The sequence below is a fragment of the Erpetoichthys calabaricus genome, chromosome 14, assembly GCF_900747795.2.
Source record: "Erpetoichthys calabaricus chromosome 14, fErpCal1.3, whole genome shotgun sequence".
Taxonomy (NCBI): Eukaryota; Metazoa; Chordata; class Cladistia; order Polypteriformes; family Polypteridae; genus Erpetoichthys; species Erpetoichthys calabaricus.
The window spans coordinates 6,692,821-6,711,570 of NC_041407.2; the positions used below are offsets into that span (position 1 = coordinate 6,692,821).

The 18,750-nt window shown below is 42.4% G+C and overlaps 1 protein-coding gene across 2 annotated transcripts in view; it reads right to left on the reverse strand.

The window, feature by feature from the left end:
* Positions 1 to 322: 322 nt before the first annotated feature.
* LOC114664417 (ectonucleotide pyrophosphatase/phosphodiesterase family member 7-like) overlaps positions 323 to 18,750 on the reverse strand; it is a 31,636-nt gene continuing 13,208 nt past the window's right edge. The window contains exons 4-6 of one of the 2 annotated variants that reach the window (XM_028818499.2): positions 12,432 to 12,654; positions 1,488 to 1,614; positions 323 to 920 (exon numbers count right to left, since the gene is read on the reverse strand). In XM_028818499.2, coding sequence (XP_028674332.1) covers positions 746 to 920; positions 1,488 to 1,614; positions 12,432 to 12,654 — 525 coding nt within the window. In that variant the 3' untranslated portion in view covers positions 323 to 745. The remainder of the gene's footprint in view (positions 921 to 1,487; positions 1,615 to 12,431; positions 12,655 to 18,750) is intronic. The other variant, XM_051936507.1, reaches the window with a different exon arrangement.

Genomic DNA, 18,750 nt, shown 5'->3' on the forward strand with positions numbered 1-18,750 from the left:
CTGTTGGCCTTCCTCTCTTTCTCATGGGTGAGGGTTGAATTGAATTTTAGTTTTGTTAAGTTTGACTTGATTGTATGGAATGTTACATGCTTTTTAATTCTCCTTTTAGCTGCTCCTTTAGGGGTCGCCACAGCTGATCATCTTCTTTCATATTTTTCTGTCCTCGTCATCTTGCTCTGTCACACTTATCACCTGCATGTCCTCTCTCACCACATCTATAAACCTTCTCTTAGACCTTCCTCTTTTTCTCTTGCCTGGCTGCTTTATTCTTAATAAATTCAATAAATGATTAAAAAAAGAAGCAGGATAATTCCAGTTGCAGACATCTGCATTCACACCAAGAAAATGTGAAGTCAATCTGAGGACAAAAGCACAGGGAGAGAACACGCTGACCTCACACAGATAGCCATTACAGGGATTGCAGCCAGTCATGTAGAACGGCAAAAGCAACTTCAATGAACTTTTATGTGTTTTTTTCTTTTCAGACACCTGATGACACAAAGTAGCACCACAGACACACGAGACACCGCCAGTCGGCTTTGTGTTCATGGACTTTTTTTTCCCAGTCTGAATGTATTTTCTTAAAAAATTTCTTTATTACAGATTATAAAAACTTACTACAAACAGGTTCTCTTTTTTACTGTCCAAATACTTTAAAACAAGTTTTTTTAAAGGACTTTGCCAGCAAACAAATAAATTACAATTAAAACTAAAAAAAAAAGAAAATCACTTTTTAAACTTGTTCTTAAAATCCTGTAAAATGTCCGTCTTTCGCAGATGCATTTTTTTCCGGGTTTTGCTGAATGCTGGTAAGTTGCAGTCCAGGCATCTTAGTGGATTTGCTGTCTTCCAGATACAGATTTCCTATCACAGGGTTCAATTCATGTTGGATTTTGTCCAGGCTCAGTTTGTCACTCATTCTGAAACAATAAAGGGCAGGGGGATTAGACACATTGTAGATATTCAATTATTGATTGAAGCTAATGTAGGAAAGATTCACTATTTGCCATTTTTACATAGCATTGATTAAGATTCAGATATGCAAAGACAGAATTTCAATGACTTCATTAAGATCAATGCACCAAGATAGATAGATAGATAGATTGAAAGGCACTATATAATAGATACATAGATAGACAGAAAGGCACTATATGATTGATAGATAGATAGATAGATAGATAGATAGATAGATAGATAGATAGATAGATAGATAGATAGATTTTAATTTTAGCATAGTAGGCAGGATTAGATAGATAGATAGAAAGGCACTATATAATAGATAGATAGAAAGATTTTAATTTTAGAATAGTAGGATAGATAGATTTTAATTTTAGCATAGTAGGCAGGATTAGATAGATAGATAGATTTTAATTTTAGCATAGTAGGCAGGAAAAGATAGATAGATAGATAGATAGATAGATAGATAGATAGATAGATAGATAGATAGAGACTGTGAAGATGACTGTTAGGATTTTGTAATGCCATACCTCTCCGTTTGCTTTCTCCTGTACACGACTGTTTTAATTATGAGCGCCACTGCAACAACAAGCAGAACGCAGGCCACTGCCAACAAGGCAATGCTAACCATTTTTTCTGTGGACATTTTTTCAGGCTCTGAAACAACACAAAGACACATTGTTTAGGAACATTTTGGAAGTGCATTTTCCAAAATACTGAACTTCCATGGTTCTGTAAAGGAAGTGATATTTGATAAAGATAATGACTCATTACTGGAAACTATTCTAAAAGCTATGGTCTTCAAAGAAAGAGTCTGCAATTATTTAAGAAAATGATAAGGAAATGCAGAATATAAAAAAAGAATGGAATGGTATTGAACTTCCTCCGGGCGCTCCGGTTTCCCCCCCACAGTCCAAAGACATGCAGGTTAGGTGGATTGGTGATTCTAAATTGGCCCTAGTGTGTGCTTGGTGTGTGGGTGTGTTTGTGTGTGTCCTGCGGTGGGTTGGCACCCTGCCTGGGATTGATTCCTGCCTTGTGCCCTATGTTGGCTGGGATTGGCTCCAGCAGACCCCCGTGACCCTGTGTTCGGATTCAGCGGGTTGGAAAATGGATGGATGGATGGATGGTACTAAACTTAATGATAGCAATGACATATCTAAGCATTACTGTATGTGTGTATTACCACCTGTGGGTTTTTTTTACTGATAACAGAAGTCATATTTGAATTTCTCACATATCATATATGATCATATGTCACATATTTACATTCTTATCTTGTTCTGGTCTCAGTATATTATACTGCAGCTCTTTTGAAAGAGAAAAGCTGCAATAATCATTTGTACACATATATTGAATATTTGAGTAAAATAGCATGTTATTCTTCTTTTGCCTAATCACATATTAAATACAAATAATTTAATATTCCAGGTACATTGCAAGACATTATTATAATACTTTAGGCACTTCATCATAATGTTGTGATTTTTTATGCCTGGTATTATATTGTTTATTACAGTTCAGTTCTTCAGTATATTACTCCACTAGCCACACGACCTGCCAAGGACAGGTAATAGAATAATTAATAAAAAAACATTTGCCATCTCTTGCCCTAAACACAGCTTCTTCGCCTTTCCTCAGTATTTTCGTGCGTCTGAACATCTCTTCACCTCCACTCTGTCTCCTGTTCCCATAAATCCTGCTCCTCAGACTCAGTCCTTATTTTCAAGGTGCCTTTCTCACCCCTTGTCTGCTTCTATGGTTGCCATCTTTGAAAGGGGTTCCCTCAGCAGGCCTCTTCACTCCTCATGCATCATCTCACTCGCACTTGTCATCAAAAGCCAAACTGGCCAATCAGATTGCTCAGATGGACTGGACACACAGACCTTAGAGAGAGAAAGAGGTTGGGAGCATGCGCTCCCACCCAGATCGGCACCCAAGTGTAGCCGTGCAACGAGTGCCACCTTAGCACCACTCTGGAACAGTGTGAAGTTTTTTTTTTTATGGTGGCTGGAGTGCCAATCCTGCCACCAACCCCCAAGTTGTCCCAGCTAGTTGGAAGACCTGCTTGGAGGATACACAGACCGTAGTGTTTTATTATATACTACATAGATTACTGTGGTGGATTGGCACCCTGCCTGGGATTGGTTCCTGCCTTGTGCCCTGTGTTGGCTGGGATTGGCTCCAGCAGACCCCCGTGACCCTGTGTTCGGATTCAGCGGGTTGGAAAATGGATGGATGGATGGACTACATAGATTATTTATTTGATCTGAATTAAAGTCAAAGTCCTATCTTGATAGGCAAAAATGTATCACTCAAACAAATCTCAAAATACTTTGTTCAATTAATTCAATTTAAATAAATTGTTTTCCTAATTTCCTCATATCTGAGAATGTGGAGTTAACGTACATTAAATACAAATTGTTGCTGCCTGCCCGATGCGTGCGCACATGCGCATACTGCCTGCCTGGAAGAATGGAGCTAGCTGGTGTGTCAGCACCCCCTGGAGTTTGCATAGCTCCGGCTTAGCACCTCCAAAAATGTTTATATTGTCCTGTAATGATCTACTGCATCTGTGCATTCATTTTGAAAGCGAAATATTTCGTGATATATTTCAAATAAATCAATAAAGCCAAACTCTCATGAGATGTTATAGCTATCAATACTATTTGATGATGGGATATCGCGAGGAGATTTTTTTTCATGTATAATGCCCCTTATCTGAACATTGCTGAGGATGGGTCGCTTTCTAATACCCAGCAAAAGAACACGGTCTTCAGATGCCCCGAACAGTGCTAAACCCAACGAGGACGTCGGTAACACAAACCAACGTCCACCACTTGAAGCCGAGCTGCAGTACCGGGAAGGGGAGCATTAGAAGACATTAACATTAGAGATCTATAGACAACTACAGACTGGGATATCCTGCATTTGGAACTACAGACTGGGATATCCTGCAGGGATCTCATAATGAGAACATTGAGGAAGTTGTTGACTGCACTACTGACTACATCAACTTCTGTATGGACGTTGTAGTTCCAGTAAGAACAGTACGCTGCTATGCTAACAACAAGCCATGGATTACAAGTGACATCAAGGGCCTTTTGAACCAAAAGAAAAGGGCCTTTAAAGATGGTGATCAGCATGAGCTCAAGCGCGTGCAGAAGGAACTCCGAGTCCAGCTCAGGGTGGCGAAAGAGCAGTACAGGAGAAAACTGGAGCAGAAGTTGCAGAACAACAGCATGAAGGAAGTGTGGAATGGGATGAAGATCATCACTGGCTTCAGCTCAAAGCGGGGTACCACCATCGAGAGAGACGTGAAGAGAGCAAACCAAATGAACATCTTCTTTAACAGGTTTGACCACCCTAACCCACTCTCACCTCGGAGTACTGCACTCTGTACACATCCTTCTGCTGATACCAACATAGGAGAGACATCCCCACCCACAATTACAGCAGCGCAAGTGAGCAGAGAGCTGAGGAAACTTCGTGCCAGCAAAGCAGCAGGTCCAGATGGAGTATCGCCACGACTGCTGAAGGTCTGTGCATCAGAGCTGGGGGGTCCTCTACAGCGCATCTTCAACCTGAGCCTGGAACAGGGGAAAGTCCCGAGGCTTTGGAAAACATCTTGCATCACCCCAGTCCCAAAGGTATCACGTCCTGGTGAGCTGAATGACTTCCGGCCTGTCGCTCTAACATCACATGTGATGAAGACCATGGAGCGGCTGCTGCTTCACCACCTGAGGCCACAGGTCCAACATGCCCTCGACCCTCTGCAGTTCGCATACCAGGAGAAGGTGGGAGCGGAAGATGCCATCATCTATATGCTACATCGATCCCTCTCCCACTTGGACAGAGGCAATGGCGCTGTAAGAATTATGTTTCTAGACTTCTCTAGCGCCTTCAACACCATCCAACCTCTGCTCCTTAGGGACAAGATGACAGAGATGGGAGTAGATTCATACCTAGTGGCATGGATCGTGGACTATCTTACAAACAGACCTCAGTATGTGCGTCTCGGGAATTGCAGATCTGACATTGTGGTCAGCAGCACAGGAGCGCCACAAGGGACTGTACTTTCTCCGGTCCCGTTCAGCCTATATACATCGGACTTCCAATATAACTTGGAGTCCTGCCACGTGCAAAAGTTTGCTGATGACACTGCTATCGTGGGCTGCATCAGGAGTGGGCAGGAGGAGGAGTATAGGGACCTAATCAAGGACTTTGTTAAATGGTGCGACTTAAACCACCTACAACTGAACACCAGCAAAACCAAGGAACTGGTGGTGGATTTTAGGAGACCCAGGCCCCTCATGGACCCCGTGATCATCAGAGGTGACTGTGTGCAGAGAGTGCAGACCTATAAATACCCGGGAGTGCAGCTGGACGATAAATTGGACTGGACTGCCAATACTGATTCTCTGTGCAAGAAAGGACAGAGCCGCCTGTACTTCCTTAGAAGACTGGCATCCTTCAACATCTGCAGTAAGATGCTGCAGATGTTCTATCAGATGGTTGTGGCGAGTGCCCTCTTCTACGCAGTGGTGTGCTGGGGAGGCAGCATTAAGAAGAAGGATGCCTCACGCCTGGACAAACTGGTGAGGAAGGCAGGCTATATTGTTGGCATAGAGCTGGACGGTTTGACATCTGTGGCAGAGCAACGGGCACTCAGCAGGCTCCTATCAATTATGGAGAATCCACTACATCCATTAAACAGTGTCATCTCCAGACAGAGGAGCAGTTTCAGCGACAGACTGCTGTCACTGTCCTGCTCCACTGACAGACTGAGAAGATCATTCCTCCCCCAAACTATGCGACTCTTCAATTCCACCAGAGGGGGTAAACGTTGAACATTATTCAAGTTATTGTCTGTTTTTTACCTGCATTTTTTATTACTCTTTAATTTTAATATTTTTTGCTGCTGGAGTATGTGAATTTCCCCCTGGGATTAATAAAGTATCTATCTATCTATCTATCTATCTATCTATCTATCTATCTATCTACAACTATTATCCACCCCCGCTAACTTTAAGGTTAGTATTTGTGGTAGGTCAGTCTAATAATTTAAACTCCAAATATTAAACAACCGGAGCAGCAGCCCCACCAATTTGCGTGACGATGATAGTGCCGTCCGTTTAGACCAGGGGTCGCCAAGTCTGGTCCTGGGGGACCACCGTGGCTGCAGGTTTTCATTCGAACTTTCTTTTTTTTAATGAGTGCCCTGTTTGTGCTGCTAATTAGCATCTTGTGAATTCATTTTTAATTTATTTGCTTTTTTAAGATTTGTTCCACTAAATTTCTTCATCATTCCACTGAATTGCTTCATGAAATGTGAAGTGAGTGAGACAACAGAAGACCAACTAAGTCAGGGCCTCAAACTCCAACAAATTTCACTCTAACCAGCTGCTTAATGAGGTGCCGATTCTTGTCGTTAATTAAACCCGTTCTTTAATTCCATGCCTGGTTGCTCCTCTCCTGGTGCATTAGCAGACATTTCCCAAATTATTGATTTTCTCTTTTCTAAGTGCTCTGGTGAAATGTTTTGTGGACCTGAGCAGATCGACATTCCTGAGACCTTCATCTTTCTTTATTTTCAGATATTGTACTTTGGACACCAGTTGTTTTGGCACATTTTGTATCTTATTATTGTTTGACTGCAAATGAAGGAAAAAGAAACCATTAAGGTGTCTGATTCTTCAAGAACAAGTCAACTAAAATTAGTTCAAAAGAAGTTAATTAGCAACAAAAACTGGTCACTCTTTTAAAAAAAAAAAGGGTTAGAATGAAAACCTGCAGCCACGGTGCTCCTCCAGGACCGGAGTTGGAGACCCCTGGTTTAGAACACAAGTACCCTGAATTGAGGATTCGGTTTCTGAGGACCGTGTTCTGCTTGCCGGGCGTTGTTTGGCGCACGGAGACCGCGTTTTTACACAAGAACCTCCGAAGGGGAGGAAAGCACCAAGTCTCGTTTAAAACGCAGAGTGCTATTAGGGGTCATAAGGAGTCAATGGACGGATGGACCGAATGTAAGCTTAGCAAAGAAAAGGGCTCTAAAATGTGTAAGGACATTTAAATACACACTCCGCCAACACAGGTCATTTTCTCGAACTTTTACAAGTTATTGGCAAGTTTGATAAAAACAGTTGCGTAATCCTAGTGATGCTAAATATACCCACCATGATGTACATTTTGAAAAGCATGGCAAATATGGTGCTGGAGAAAATAAGTAATGAAACAGAAGAAGGTGGGCCGTTCGTATTACTAGATGATAGTAAAGACATCAGCAAAAGAAAAAAAAAAACGCGTGTTTGCGGTGGTCCGCTATTTGCTTCGCGCTGCTGTACGGGTGAAATAATAATAATAATTCTTTGCATTTATATCTGCATTTTACTCCAACATACTTACTAACTAGGCGTCAGTCCGTCATTTTCCAACCCGCTATATCTTAACACAGGGTCACGGGGGTGTGCTGGAGCCAATCCCAGCCAGCACAGGGCACAGGGTTCCAGCCCACCGCAGGGTACACACACACACACACACACACACACTAGGGACAATTTAGGATCGCCGGTGCACCTAACCTGCATGTCTTTGGACTGACACGGAGACGCGGGGAGCACATTCAAACTCCACGGGAGAGGGAGGGAGGACCCGAGAAGCGAACTCTCTTACTGTGAGGCAGCAGCGCTACCACTGCGCCACCGTGCTGCCCCGAATTAGATGTTGATTCACTTTTTAAAAGACAATCAAAAAGCACTCGGGGTTAATGTAATATTGACGGCAGCACTTGCGCTGCTCAGCGCTCCGCTGGACGAGCCGCCCTGTCAGGCTGTTACAATGGAGTAGCCGAGAAATTCCGAACAGAAGCTCCACGGGGGCACCGTACATTCCCTGTCATGCACAGCGTGTCAATCTTGTTTCGATGGGCTGTGTTAAAAAAAAAAAAAAACGTACAACCAGCAGCTGAATTCTTTCAAACCGTGTAGATGCTGTACTTTTTTTTTTCTTTCAAGCTCGGTTCCTCGCAGTCTTTTTCTTGAACAGAAAGAAATTGAACCAAGATGAGCTCCCTTTGAACTGAAGAAACTTTCAGGAACAAAGCGGTCCTGTCGGTAATTCAGTCGTACACGGGCGATTCAGACAACACTCCATGCAGTTTGCGAAACTTTTAAAGTCAAAACTGGTCAGCCTAATCATACACGGCGCACAATTGAAGGGGAAGGAGTGTGCAGTGTGCCCTCATGGACCGCTTTCTTTATTTGAGGATGTGTTTCGACAGGAGACTTCGTGTCTTTGCCGTGAAACTGGCAGGAGAAACCAACATATTTGTGAAGCGTGTCAGCATCCCGATATCACTGTAAAAAATGTTTTGTTGGATCCACCTAAATAAATTACTTCACAAGGTAACACGCAATTTAATTGATTTCTTTCAATTTTTAAAAAAGTATTTCAGTAAACTTAATTCATTTGAGTTTGTTTTAACCTTTTCAAAAACTTGAATAAAAGCAAAAAATGTATTTAGCTCAAACAAAATTTCTTTAAAAACTCAAATTAACTACAGTGGGCTGGCACCCTGCCCGGGGTTTGTTTCCTGCCTTGCGCCCTGTGTTGGCTGGGATTGGCTCCAGCAGACCCCCGTCACCCTGTAGTTAGGATATAGCGGGTTGGATAATGGATGGATGAACTCAAATTAACATTTTGTCCATTATTGTATTCACTGTAATGCCAACTTAAATTCTTAATTGGACTCAACTAAATATGTTCTTTATATGGTGTTGAATTCACTGTTTGTTAGGGTAAAATTGTTTTTAATAAAACAAACCACAACAATGTTTTGCTTTAAACATCCATCCATCCATCCATTTTCCAACCCGCTGAATCCGAACACAAGGTCACGGGGGTCTGCTGGAGCCAATCCCAGCCAACACAGGGCACAAGGCAGGAACCAATCCTGGGCAGGGTGCCAACCCACCGCAGGACACACACAAACACACCCACACACCAGGGCCAATTTAGAATCGCCAATCCACCTCACCTGCATGTCTTTGGACTGTGGGAGGAAACCCACGCAGACACGGGGTCAACATGCAAACTCCACGCAGGGAGGACCCGGGAAGCGAACCCGGGTCTCCTAACTGCGAGGCAGCAGCGCTACCACTGTGCCACCGTGCCGCCCTTGCTTTAAACAATGGAAGCAAATTTATTTTAAAATTAGTGCTACATTTTGTACAATGCCTTCAAACATGGGGCAGCCACCCGTATAATTTGGTTTCCTGGCTGCAAAGTTGCTTTTCAAAATAATACAGCACTGATGTGCACAAACCCGAGTCCAAACAGAACTGAGGGAATAGGGAAAAGGTGGAGGCTTTTAAAGGAGGAGACAGGAAGTGAAGTCAAAGGGGTCGGGCTCATGTAGGTCTTCTGCCATTGGTGGGAGCCCGGACGTGACATCACAGGGGTCGGAGCCGGCAAGGTCTCCAAAGCGATTTTTTGCTTTAGACTAAATAGAAGAAGTTACATTAAGCGACTGCAAGGTTTTTCAATTTGAAGTAAGGCAAAAAATTACGTTAGGTGAACAAACATATTAATATCATTCATTACAACTACTAAAATTACCTTAAATCAAAAAGAGCCCTTTTTCTCTTTTTAGAGTGTAGGAGGCGGACGAAGGACTCTTACTCGGCTGATGGAGTAATTAAGGAGGACTCCATACCCTAGATGATAGCATCCCTGGGCCTCCGGACCCAAATGGACACCCACAGGGCATGTTGGGTTCCATGGGTGCCAGCAGGAGGTGCTGCAGGGATTTATGCTCCCTTGCTTTCAGGGAATTCCACCTGACCCTGTTGCTCTCACAGACCTGCTTTCTTTATTTGAGGATCTGTTTTGGGTCACACTTTTTGGTAGAATCACCTGCAAATCTTCAGATCTACAACTGATCTAATTCAGAGAGTTACACCGACAATCGAAGAGAAGGGCAGTGAGAAGCCATGGGATGACATAGTGGAGTGAGCGCAGGCCTGGTGTGCAAAAATAAAATGGCATTTCAATCCAACTGCGGCAGAACAAGAGGCATGCCCAGGCACCATGGCACCTGCAGGACTTTGTGGCCACCGATTGTCCCCATCCCCCTACCAAAAGCACAGATGATTTCTGTCATTATTATTTCTACCCTGTAATAATATGCTTAGATAAAGCCTGTCAACCATTTGAGAATTATTTAAAATACAGGGTGTCCCCAAAAATATATATATGCATACTTTGAGTCATTATAAATAGTCATTCAGGGCATGGCCTCGTGCTGGAATACAATTTCTCCAACAGACGTGCTTTAAAATGCAATGGATGCTTGATTTTGGAACGCCTGTCATAAGAAACCTTGCATTTATAATCATTCATTTTTGGGATGCCATGCTGTTCATGGACTGCACTCCATGGCTGGCATCCCTGCCAGGATGGTTTCCATGCCATTACCGGGCTGGGAGGCCAAGAGAACGAAGAGGCAGGAGCCTTCTTGTTCTTACCATGAAATTGGCAAGACAAACCAACAATTTGTGAAGTGCGTCAGCATGCCAGTAGGGGCGTGGACAAAGGACCCTTACCTGGCAGGGAGGGCACCATCATGGAGTGATTAAGGAGGACTCCATACCTCCATACCATAGATGGCAGCATCCCTGGGCCTCGGGACCCAAACGAACTCCGACATGGCATGCTGAGAATTGTAGTGCTGTGGGGCACCACCAGGAGGTGCTGCAGGGATTTATGCTCCCTACTTTCAGGGAGTTCTGTTTTCACCTGCCCTAGTGCCAGAAGTACTCCCAGATCTCGAATAAAAGGAGTCGCTCTGCCTCACCCAGGCGAGTTGGAGTCGGGAGGAAGAAGAACAAAACTTGTCATGGAGGTGGAAGGAAGAAGAAAAAAGGGATGGTGGTTGTGCTTGTTTAAAGGCTATTGTACTAAAAAGAAGCCTTGGCTAAGGTAATTTATTATAATAAATCTTTGATTTGAACCTGTGGAGGTGTCTGGGGTTTGAGGGGCTGCAATGCCCCCTAGTGGTCACACTGTATGTTGTTTGAATGTATACTGTGCATAAATGTATTTACATTGATTATTAACTTGCTTACTAACTTACTTAATGTCACCACAGGCCATGTTCCATTCTAGAAATAACAACAACAACAACATTTATTGCTATAGCACATTTTCATCCAAACAACATAGCTCAAAGTGCTTTACATAATGACAAAAGACAAAAAAGACAAAATAAATAAGAAAATAAAATTATCCAACCCGCTATAACCTAATACAGGGTCACAGGGGGTCTGCTGGAGCCAATCCCAGACAACACAGGGCGCAAGGCAGGAACACACCCCGGACAGGGTGCCAGCCCACCACAGGGCACACACTAGGGACAATTTAGGATCGCCAATGCACCTAACCTGCATGTCTTTGGACTGTGGGAGGAAACGCACGCAGACACGGGGAGAACATGCAAACTCCACGCAGGGAGGACCAGGGAAGCAAACCTCAGGTCTGCTTAGTGCGAGGCAGCAGTGCTACCACTGCGCCACCGTGCCGCCGAAAATAAAATTAGGGAACACTAATTAACATATAGAATAAAAGTAAGGTCCATTGGCCAGGGAGGACAGAAATAACAAAAAAGAAGAAAAATAAAATCTGCAGGGGTTCCTAGTCCTAGGCTACGAGACCATCCAGCCCCCTCTAGGCATTCTATCTAACATAAATGACATCACAATCAGTCCTCATTGTATTCAGGGTTCAGATGATAATGAAACCCTCAGGAACTTTACATTGTGTCTGCACCTACACTTTATTAAGGGAAGTGTCCCTAGGATGCATTTTTATATGTATAGTTTATTTTTTATAAGTATATCTCTAGAACAGAGGCATTAAAAAATAGACATCATAGGTTCAGACAAGGAACGGTCGTGTTTTGCTGATAGCAGGCATTCTTTGTAGGAAGCAGCAAAAGCATACAAGACATGAGGTGTCATGTGATATTACTTATCGCAGAAGGCTTTTGATAAAAGTACCACGTGACACGTTCGTGACCAGACCAAAAGAAGTAGGAATTCAGGGCGCAGTCTGTCTGTGTGTACAAAGTTGGCTCAAAACACAGGATTAGCTAACTCAAGCGGTGCGCGCATGCGCGCTCTCCGGACTTTTCCAAACGGCGCCCTCTGCGTCTCCTGATGGACTGGCCGGCTCTACCTGAACGGAGCTAAGGAGTACTTTAACGCACAATCTCCTTCTTTTCCTTAAATTATAATGTGCAATGTTTGGCTGAATAACCTGCTTCTATTTAACTAAATGTTTTCTTTTAATTCAGTTGGTTTAATCAGGGTGGATTAATTGGGTGACCATACACCCAATCCAACAATAAATGGGTGACGATACACAAAATCCAATAAAAGAGTTTAGAATTTTAAAATTTTGTGATAACAGATCCTTACCCTTTTCTCTTAGCATATGCTGGGTGACTTCGAGAGATCCATCATTGGCCTCTGGCTTAATCCCCAGCAAATTACACATCAGGGCGTAGACGTTGACTGTGTGGAACGGATCCACCTCGAGGTTCACCTTGAAGTCGGGACCAACGGCTCTAAAAAAGGGTTTCATGTCCATGGCGTCATTGTCAAAACCATGCTCTCCATTATTAGATTGCACAGGTATAATCTGAAACAAGAAAAGAACCATTCAGAAAATATTCGAGATTGCTTTGTCTTGAACATTACCAAAGCTGGAAAATGTTGCATTATTTAATGCTTATACCAACACAATTTGGAGTGATTAGGATCTGCTTTCCGTACAACTTTAAATTGATATATTTTCTTAAAAAAAAAAAAAAATCCTGCTCATTGGAAGTTCTACAGCGTATACCGAAGCCAACCACAAGATGTCGCTGTTACTCTTTTATAAAGACGATTGCATTTTAAAAGCGGGACCAGCTGTCATCTCCGTTGCCATCACTGATCCTTGATATGTAACCAAAATGTGAGTTTTGAAAGTTAATACTTTTTATTATTCATTTAGGTTATAATTTTGGAGTCAGGTTTTCATTTGGAAACGTTACTGTAAAGTACATACAACACTTATCATTGTAAAATGAACGCATTGTTTCATTTTTCTGCCTGTTATTTTTCTGCTGATTATTCTGGTAGTCACCAGCTGAGCTGGACATACTGGGCCACTTTAACCTCCGCAACTTTCCCAGCTCCTCCTGAAGAATTCCTCGGTGGTCCCAGGCCAATTAAAAGGTTTAACCTGTCTAGTGCGTTCTACCTGTGAGTCATCTCCCATCAGGCAAGGCTTGGTTAATGTCCTAACTATGTGTCCAGACCACCGTAACTGTCTGTTCTTGATCTGGAGAAGCAATAATTCAACTCTGATGTCCTCCCATATTCCTGAAACCTCCCAAGTGTAAGCCCGGTAACCCTGCTCAGAAACATCATTTTACCTTCCCGTACTTGCAAAATTTCATTGTTTTGGTTGCCACCTAGCTTGTGACCACAGGAGCGGATGAAACTGCGGACTGGTGAGTGAAGCAGATGCTTTCTTCAATGACTTATCTGACGCTTCACCACTATTCGGTGAAATGAAATGGAAAAAATCAGTTCAGGACAGGAGGGGAATGAGTGTGATCAACGTTCAGGTCAAAATGGATGCTATATTCTTCAGTGCTGTTTGCAAAGACTTGCGACTACACTGAAGGTGCCACAGGATTTATTCAGAACGACGCCGTAGGGGAGCCATTTTTTTGTTCCCAAGGGATCCAACCACGTGAAGGTTCCAGAAAGATCCTGCAACAGGCTCCTTCGGTTCCTCCCTGTATGGATAGCGCTTTGAGTACTGAGAAAAGCGCTATATAAATGTAATGAATTATTATAAATATTATTAATAGATGAAAATTAGTGAATCACCAAGTGGTCATCGTTTTAAAAGGACACAACGATACACGGGCCAAGTCCACGTTTTCTTAATCTGTTAGTGTCCTGCTAGGTAACCTACCATGCATGAAAGATTTCAGATTTTCCACATCTTAGGAAGTTTTTGAAAGCAAACCAACTTTATATGTAAAGATCTCTCCCTGGGATGGCCTGGTGCTTGGTCAAGCGATAGCTCAACGAGGAACCACACAACCCGAATAAAGAACCCTAAAGTGCCATTAAAGAAAGTGTACCAGAAGAACAGAAATGCTAATAATTTACTGCTCTGTGGTTTTGGGGTGAGGCCTATGGTGGCTTGGTCAAACACAACTTCCTAAATCAATAAAAAAAAAGGAAACAAATATGCAGTGATATAACTTTTGTGTTCTTTAGGAAAGACATGTTGGTTGTTGGCACTTATTGACATTTGTTCAGGTCACCACAACAGGATAGTCAAGACACCAGATTGCTGCACGTGCCCAGAATGTTCTAAAACTGGGAAAGGACCCCAACTAAGTATCCACCCCGAAGTGCTGGATCACTGTCTTCGGGATTTGAAATGGATAACCACTTAGTGAGGGATTTGTGGGACGCCATTGTGCCCCGCACTCTTAAAAATCCTGGTTCTTTAACGGCACTTTAAGGTTCTTTACCGAGTTGTGTTGCTCCTCGTAGCTCCATTGTGTGACAAAACACCATTTCATTCATCTTTGGATTCTTTGCATATGAAGTTCATTGTTGGTACTTTGGGGGGAAAAAAAAAAACTTCCTAATATTGAGACAAAACCCGACATCTTGAATGTATGGTGGACTACCTAGCAGGACACTAACAGTTTAAGAAGACCTGAACTTGGCCTGTGCTACTGTGTGCAGTGAGAGTCCGTTTAGGGCAGCGTTTCTCAACCTTTAAGTATTTGCGACCCGAGTTTTCATAACAGCTTTAATCGCGCCTCCCTAACGTTTTTTTGATACCCTAATAAAATTTATTCATATATTTTTTGCTGCCAATACACCTGTACAAGTTTAAAATTTCCCTACGAATAGCGAAATTACGCCACATATGGCAACATTCGCGCCCTCTTTTTTGTAACTTTGCGCCCGCCCCACAGTTTGAGAACCGCTGGTTTAGGGGGTATTCACACTGGCAATTCGTTCCATGCCTTAAGCACGTTTGTCAGCATGTAATCCCGCAAAGTCTTGTTCATTTGTCTAATGTGATTGAGCCGTACCGGGCCCTGGCCTGCTTGGAAGAGGTGGGGCCGATCACAGTTCAGTAGCATTCGGGAACAGTGTGATCGCTAAACATGCCCAAGCTCGGAAAACGGACATGACATCAAGGATGCGACGAGTCAGATAGTGCAATTCTCATTTCATTTGACACCATTAAGGTTTTTATTCTCACCTTACACATTGATGTGAATTGTAGTTGGCAGGAAAAGCTGCAAATTCCTCCCTTAACATCATTTGTCTCTGTAAAAAATCTTCTCGTATGTGCAGCACGATTAACATCGAAACCCTGTGCCACACACTCAATAAATTTGTAAGAGGGGAAGAGCGTCATCCTGCCCTACATGACTTCAGAACAACCACAAAGTAAGTAATATCGTTTTGACGTGCATGCTGTCGCTCCGTCGTGTTCAGATCTTGTTTTGGCTTTACATGAAGTCGCACAGTGATGATGAAAGCAGTAGGGAGGGGGGAACAATCGGGCTTGGGCACGGTATGAAACAAATGGGCCTAGTGTGAGTACAGCCTCAAAGTCATGACCCAATCGGATTTCTCCAATCTGTTGCCATGGTTCCTTACTGTATGTAGCCTCTTACGGATCTCAATGAATGAAGGTTCTTTCTGGAAGCTTCATTTGGATGGGGCTTTTGGAAACCAAAAATGGTTCCCCTATGGCAACACTCTGAAGAACCGTTATGGCACCTTTATTTTTAAGAGAAGCACATGATCATGATTTTTGGTCACGTGGCTTTGCACAAGGAGTGTGCCAAAGGGTGCTGTCACTTTTCCAAGTGAAGGGTGTAATAGCTAGTCATATGGAGCAACATTAACAGCACAAGGACTCGAGCCTCCGGTGCTCTTCTGGCACAGGTATATTTCATGGAGATGACTGTGAGGTCCTATGCTCCTTCTTGACCTCTCAGGTCTGCTGATGAATGGGATCTGGAGATGCCACCTCTGCATGGCATCAAATCTCAATCCAGACTCTGTATTTGCTTTGCATCCTCCTCCACCATAATCTATGGGAGAGGAATGAAAGGTTTAGATTCATCAAAAGTTTTGATCTCCGGTGTTTGACGGATCTCGACGTTTTAGTGTCCCCTGATACCGAAAACATTGATCTCTCGATGATGAGTGTGTGTGTCTCTCTCTGTGTCAGTCTCTCAAGGACAGACTAGAGCTAAAACGGCTGGACGGAAAAATAGCAGACTCGAAACTGAAGCCTGTGAGATGACGACGTGTTGATTAGTTTTTGAGCCAAATCATGCAAGAGAAAGAGTCACTCTAGTGGAATGCTCAAATACCGTAATTCCATTGCTATCGTAATGGCTGATTTTATGATCAGAAAGATCAGCATCAGAGCGGTAAATATTTACTGAAATGTTAGGGAATAGTTCGGGTAACTTGGTTCCAGGGGCACAAAGTCTACTGACGCTCACATCCGAATTTTTCATGTGTAGCTCCTAGCTGGTGGAACAAGCTGCCTATATGAAATTAGGAAGTGTTTGAAGATCCTCTTGCTCGGTAAATTTCTTTCTAACTTAGTTGTTTGGTTCTTGTAACTTAGAAATTGTAACTCGCTTGTACTTTGTTCTGAGCTCTTCAATTGTGGTGATCAATTTTGTACCCTTGTCCTGTCACACTTTCTCCCAAACGGTCCCCTAGACTGGAGCTTACTTGATGATGCTGGCCTTCCCACCCCCACCCCCCAAGTCACTTTGGTTAAAAACGTCTGCAAAGCAAATCAATGTAAATCTTAACCGCTCATCACCCCTTTTTACTTTCTTGTATACAAAGTATAGGGAAAGTATTGTAATCATCCAAAATTTCAGCCTCGGGATTTTGATGAATCTCAACATTTTAGACCTCCCTGATTCCAATTTTCTTTCTCGTAAGGAAAGTATTGTAATCTTCTAAAAAATGAATTTCGAGATTTTGATGAATCTTGGCGTTTTAAACCTCCCCTGAGTCCGAAAATACCATTTTTACTTTCTCGTATACGGAAAGTATTGTAATCATCCAAAAATTCGATGTCAAGATTTTTGATGAATCTCAACGTTTTAGACCTCCCTGTTTCAGATTTACTTTCTCGTAGGGAAAGAATTGTAATCTTCCAAAAATTCAATTTTGAGATTTTCGTGAATCTCAACATTTTAGACCTCCCTGAGTCCGATTTACTTTCTCGTAGGGAAAGTATTGTAATCTTCTAAAAAATCGATTTCGGGATTTTGATGAATCTTGATGTTTTAGACCTCCCTGAGTCTGAAAATACCATTTTTATTTTCTTGTATACGAAGTATAGGGAAATTATTGTAATCCTCCAAAAATTCGACCTCAAGATTTTGATGAATCTCGACGTTTTAGACCTCCCTGATTCAGATTTAATTTCTCGTAGGGAAAGTATTGTAATCGTCAAAAAATTCGATTTCAAGATTTTGATGAATCTTGACATTTTAGACCTCCCTGACTCCGATTTACTTTCTCGTAGAGAAAGTATTGTAATCTTCCAAAAGTCAAATTTCGAGATTTTGATGAATCTTGACATTTTAGACCTCCCTGAATCCGATTTACTTTCTCGTAGGGAAAGTATTGTAATCGTCAAAAAATTCAATTTCAAGATTTTGATGAATCTCGACGTTTTAGACCTCCCTGTTTCAGATTTACTTTCTCATAGGGAAAGTATTGTAATCTTCCGAAAATTCACTTTCAAGATTTTTGTGAATCTTGACATTTTAGACCTCCCTGATTCAGATTTACTTTCTCATAGGGAAAGTATTGTAATCGTCCAAAAATTCGGTTTCAAGATTTTGATGAATCTCAATGTTTTAGACCTCCCTGAGTCCGAAAATACCATTTTTGGAATTATGTCTGTGTGTGTGTGTCTGTCTGTGTATGTAAACACGATATCTTGAGTACTCTTTCACTTCGGTCAACCACATTTTGCATACAAGTATGAGGTACAAAACATAGATTTCTATCAACTTTTGAACTATTTCCGCTAACTGCAAGTGGTACTTTTTTTATTTGTGCAGCTGCAGAGTCCGATTTATTCAACTTTACTTCTATAATAATTGCTCAAAATATAATTAAATTTGATTTGATTTGTGGTTGATGGTTCTTTAATGCACATAATATACAAATATTATCATTGTCTTGCGGTATACTCCTCAAATATCCATCCCCATATCTGAGTGTATGAGAAAGTCGAGGGCAGACCACTCCCGATCTTTGTCATTTGTGAACAAAATCGCGAGCAAGTTGAACTCTTCGACTTGTGCCTCCTTCCCTGTAGGTAACAAGTCACTCTTTACTGCGAAAGGACCGTGACCTGAGATTTCAGACCCTGAGTACATCACATGCACTCAGGGGATCATTCAGTGCATGCTGTTTTTTTTCTTTGTCGGGCGTAATTGTCCTATCACACAAGTGAGGAAACGATCAAATAAATGGCATTATGTAATGCTAAAGAGCAGATTATCAGCAGTGGTCAGCTGGCTGGTGTGTCGAGATCAGCATTGTTTTATCATGTAATTAAGTGTGGGAGAAAGCCATTCATCTAGTGCATAATCTGATTATACAGATAACGCTGCTCTAATGTCTTTATTGCTCACCGGCAATA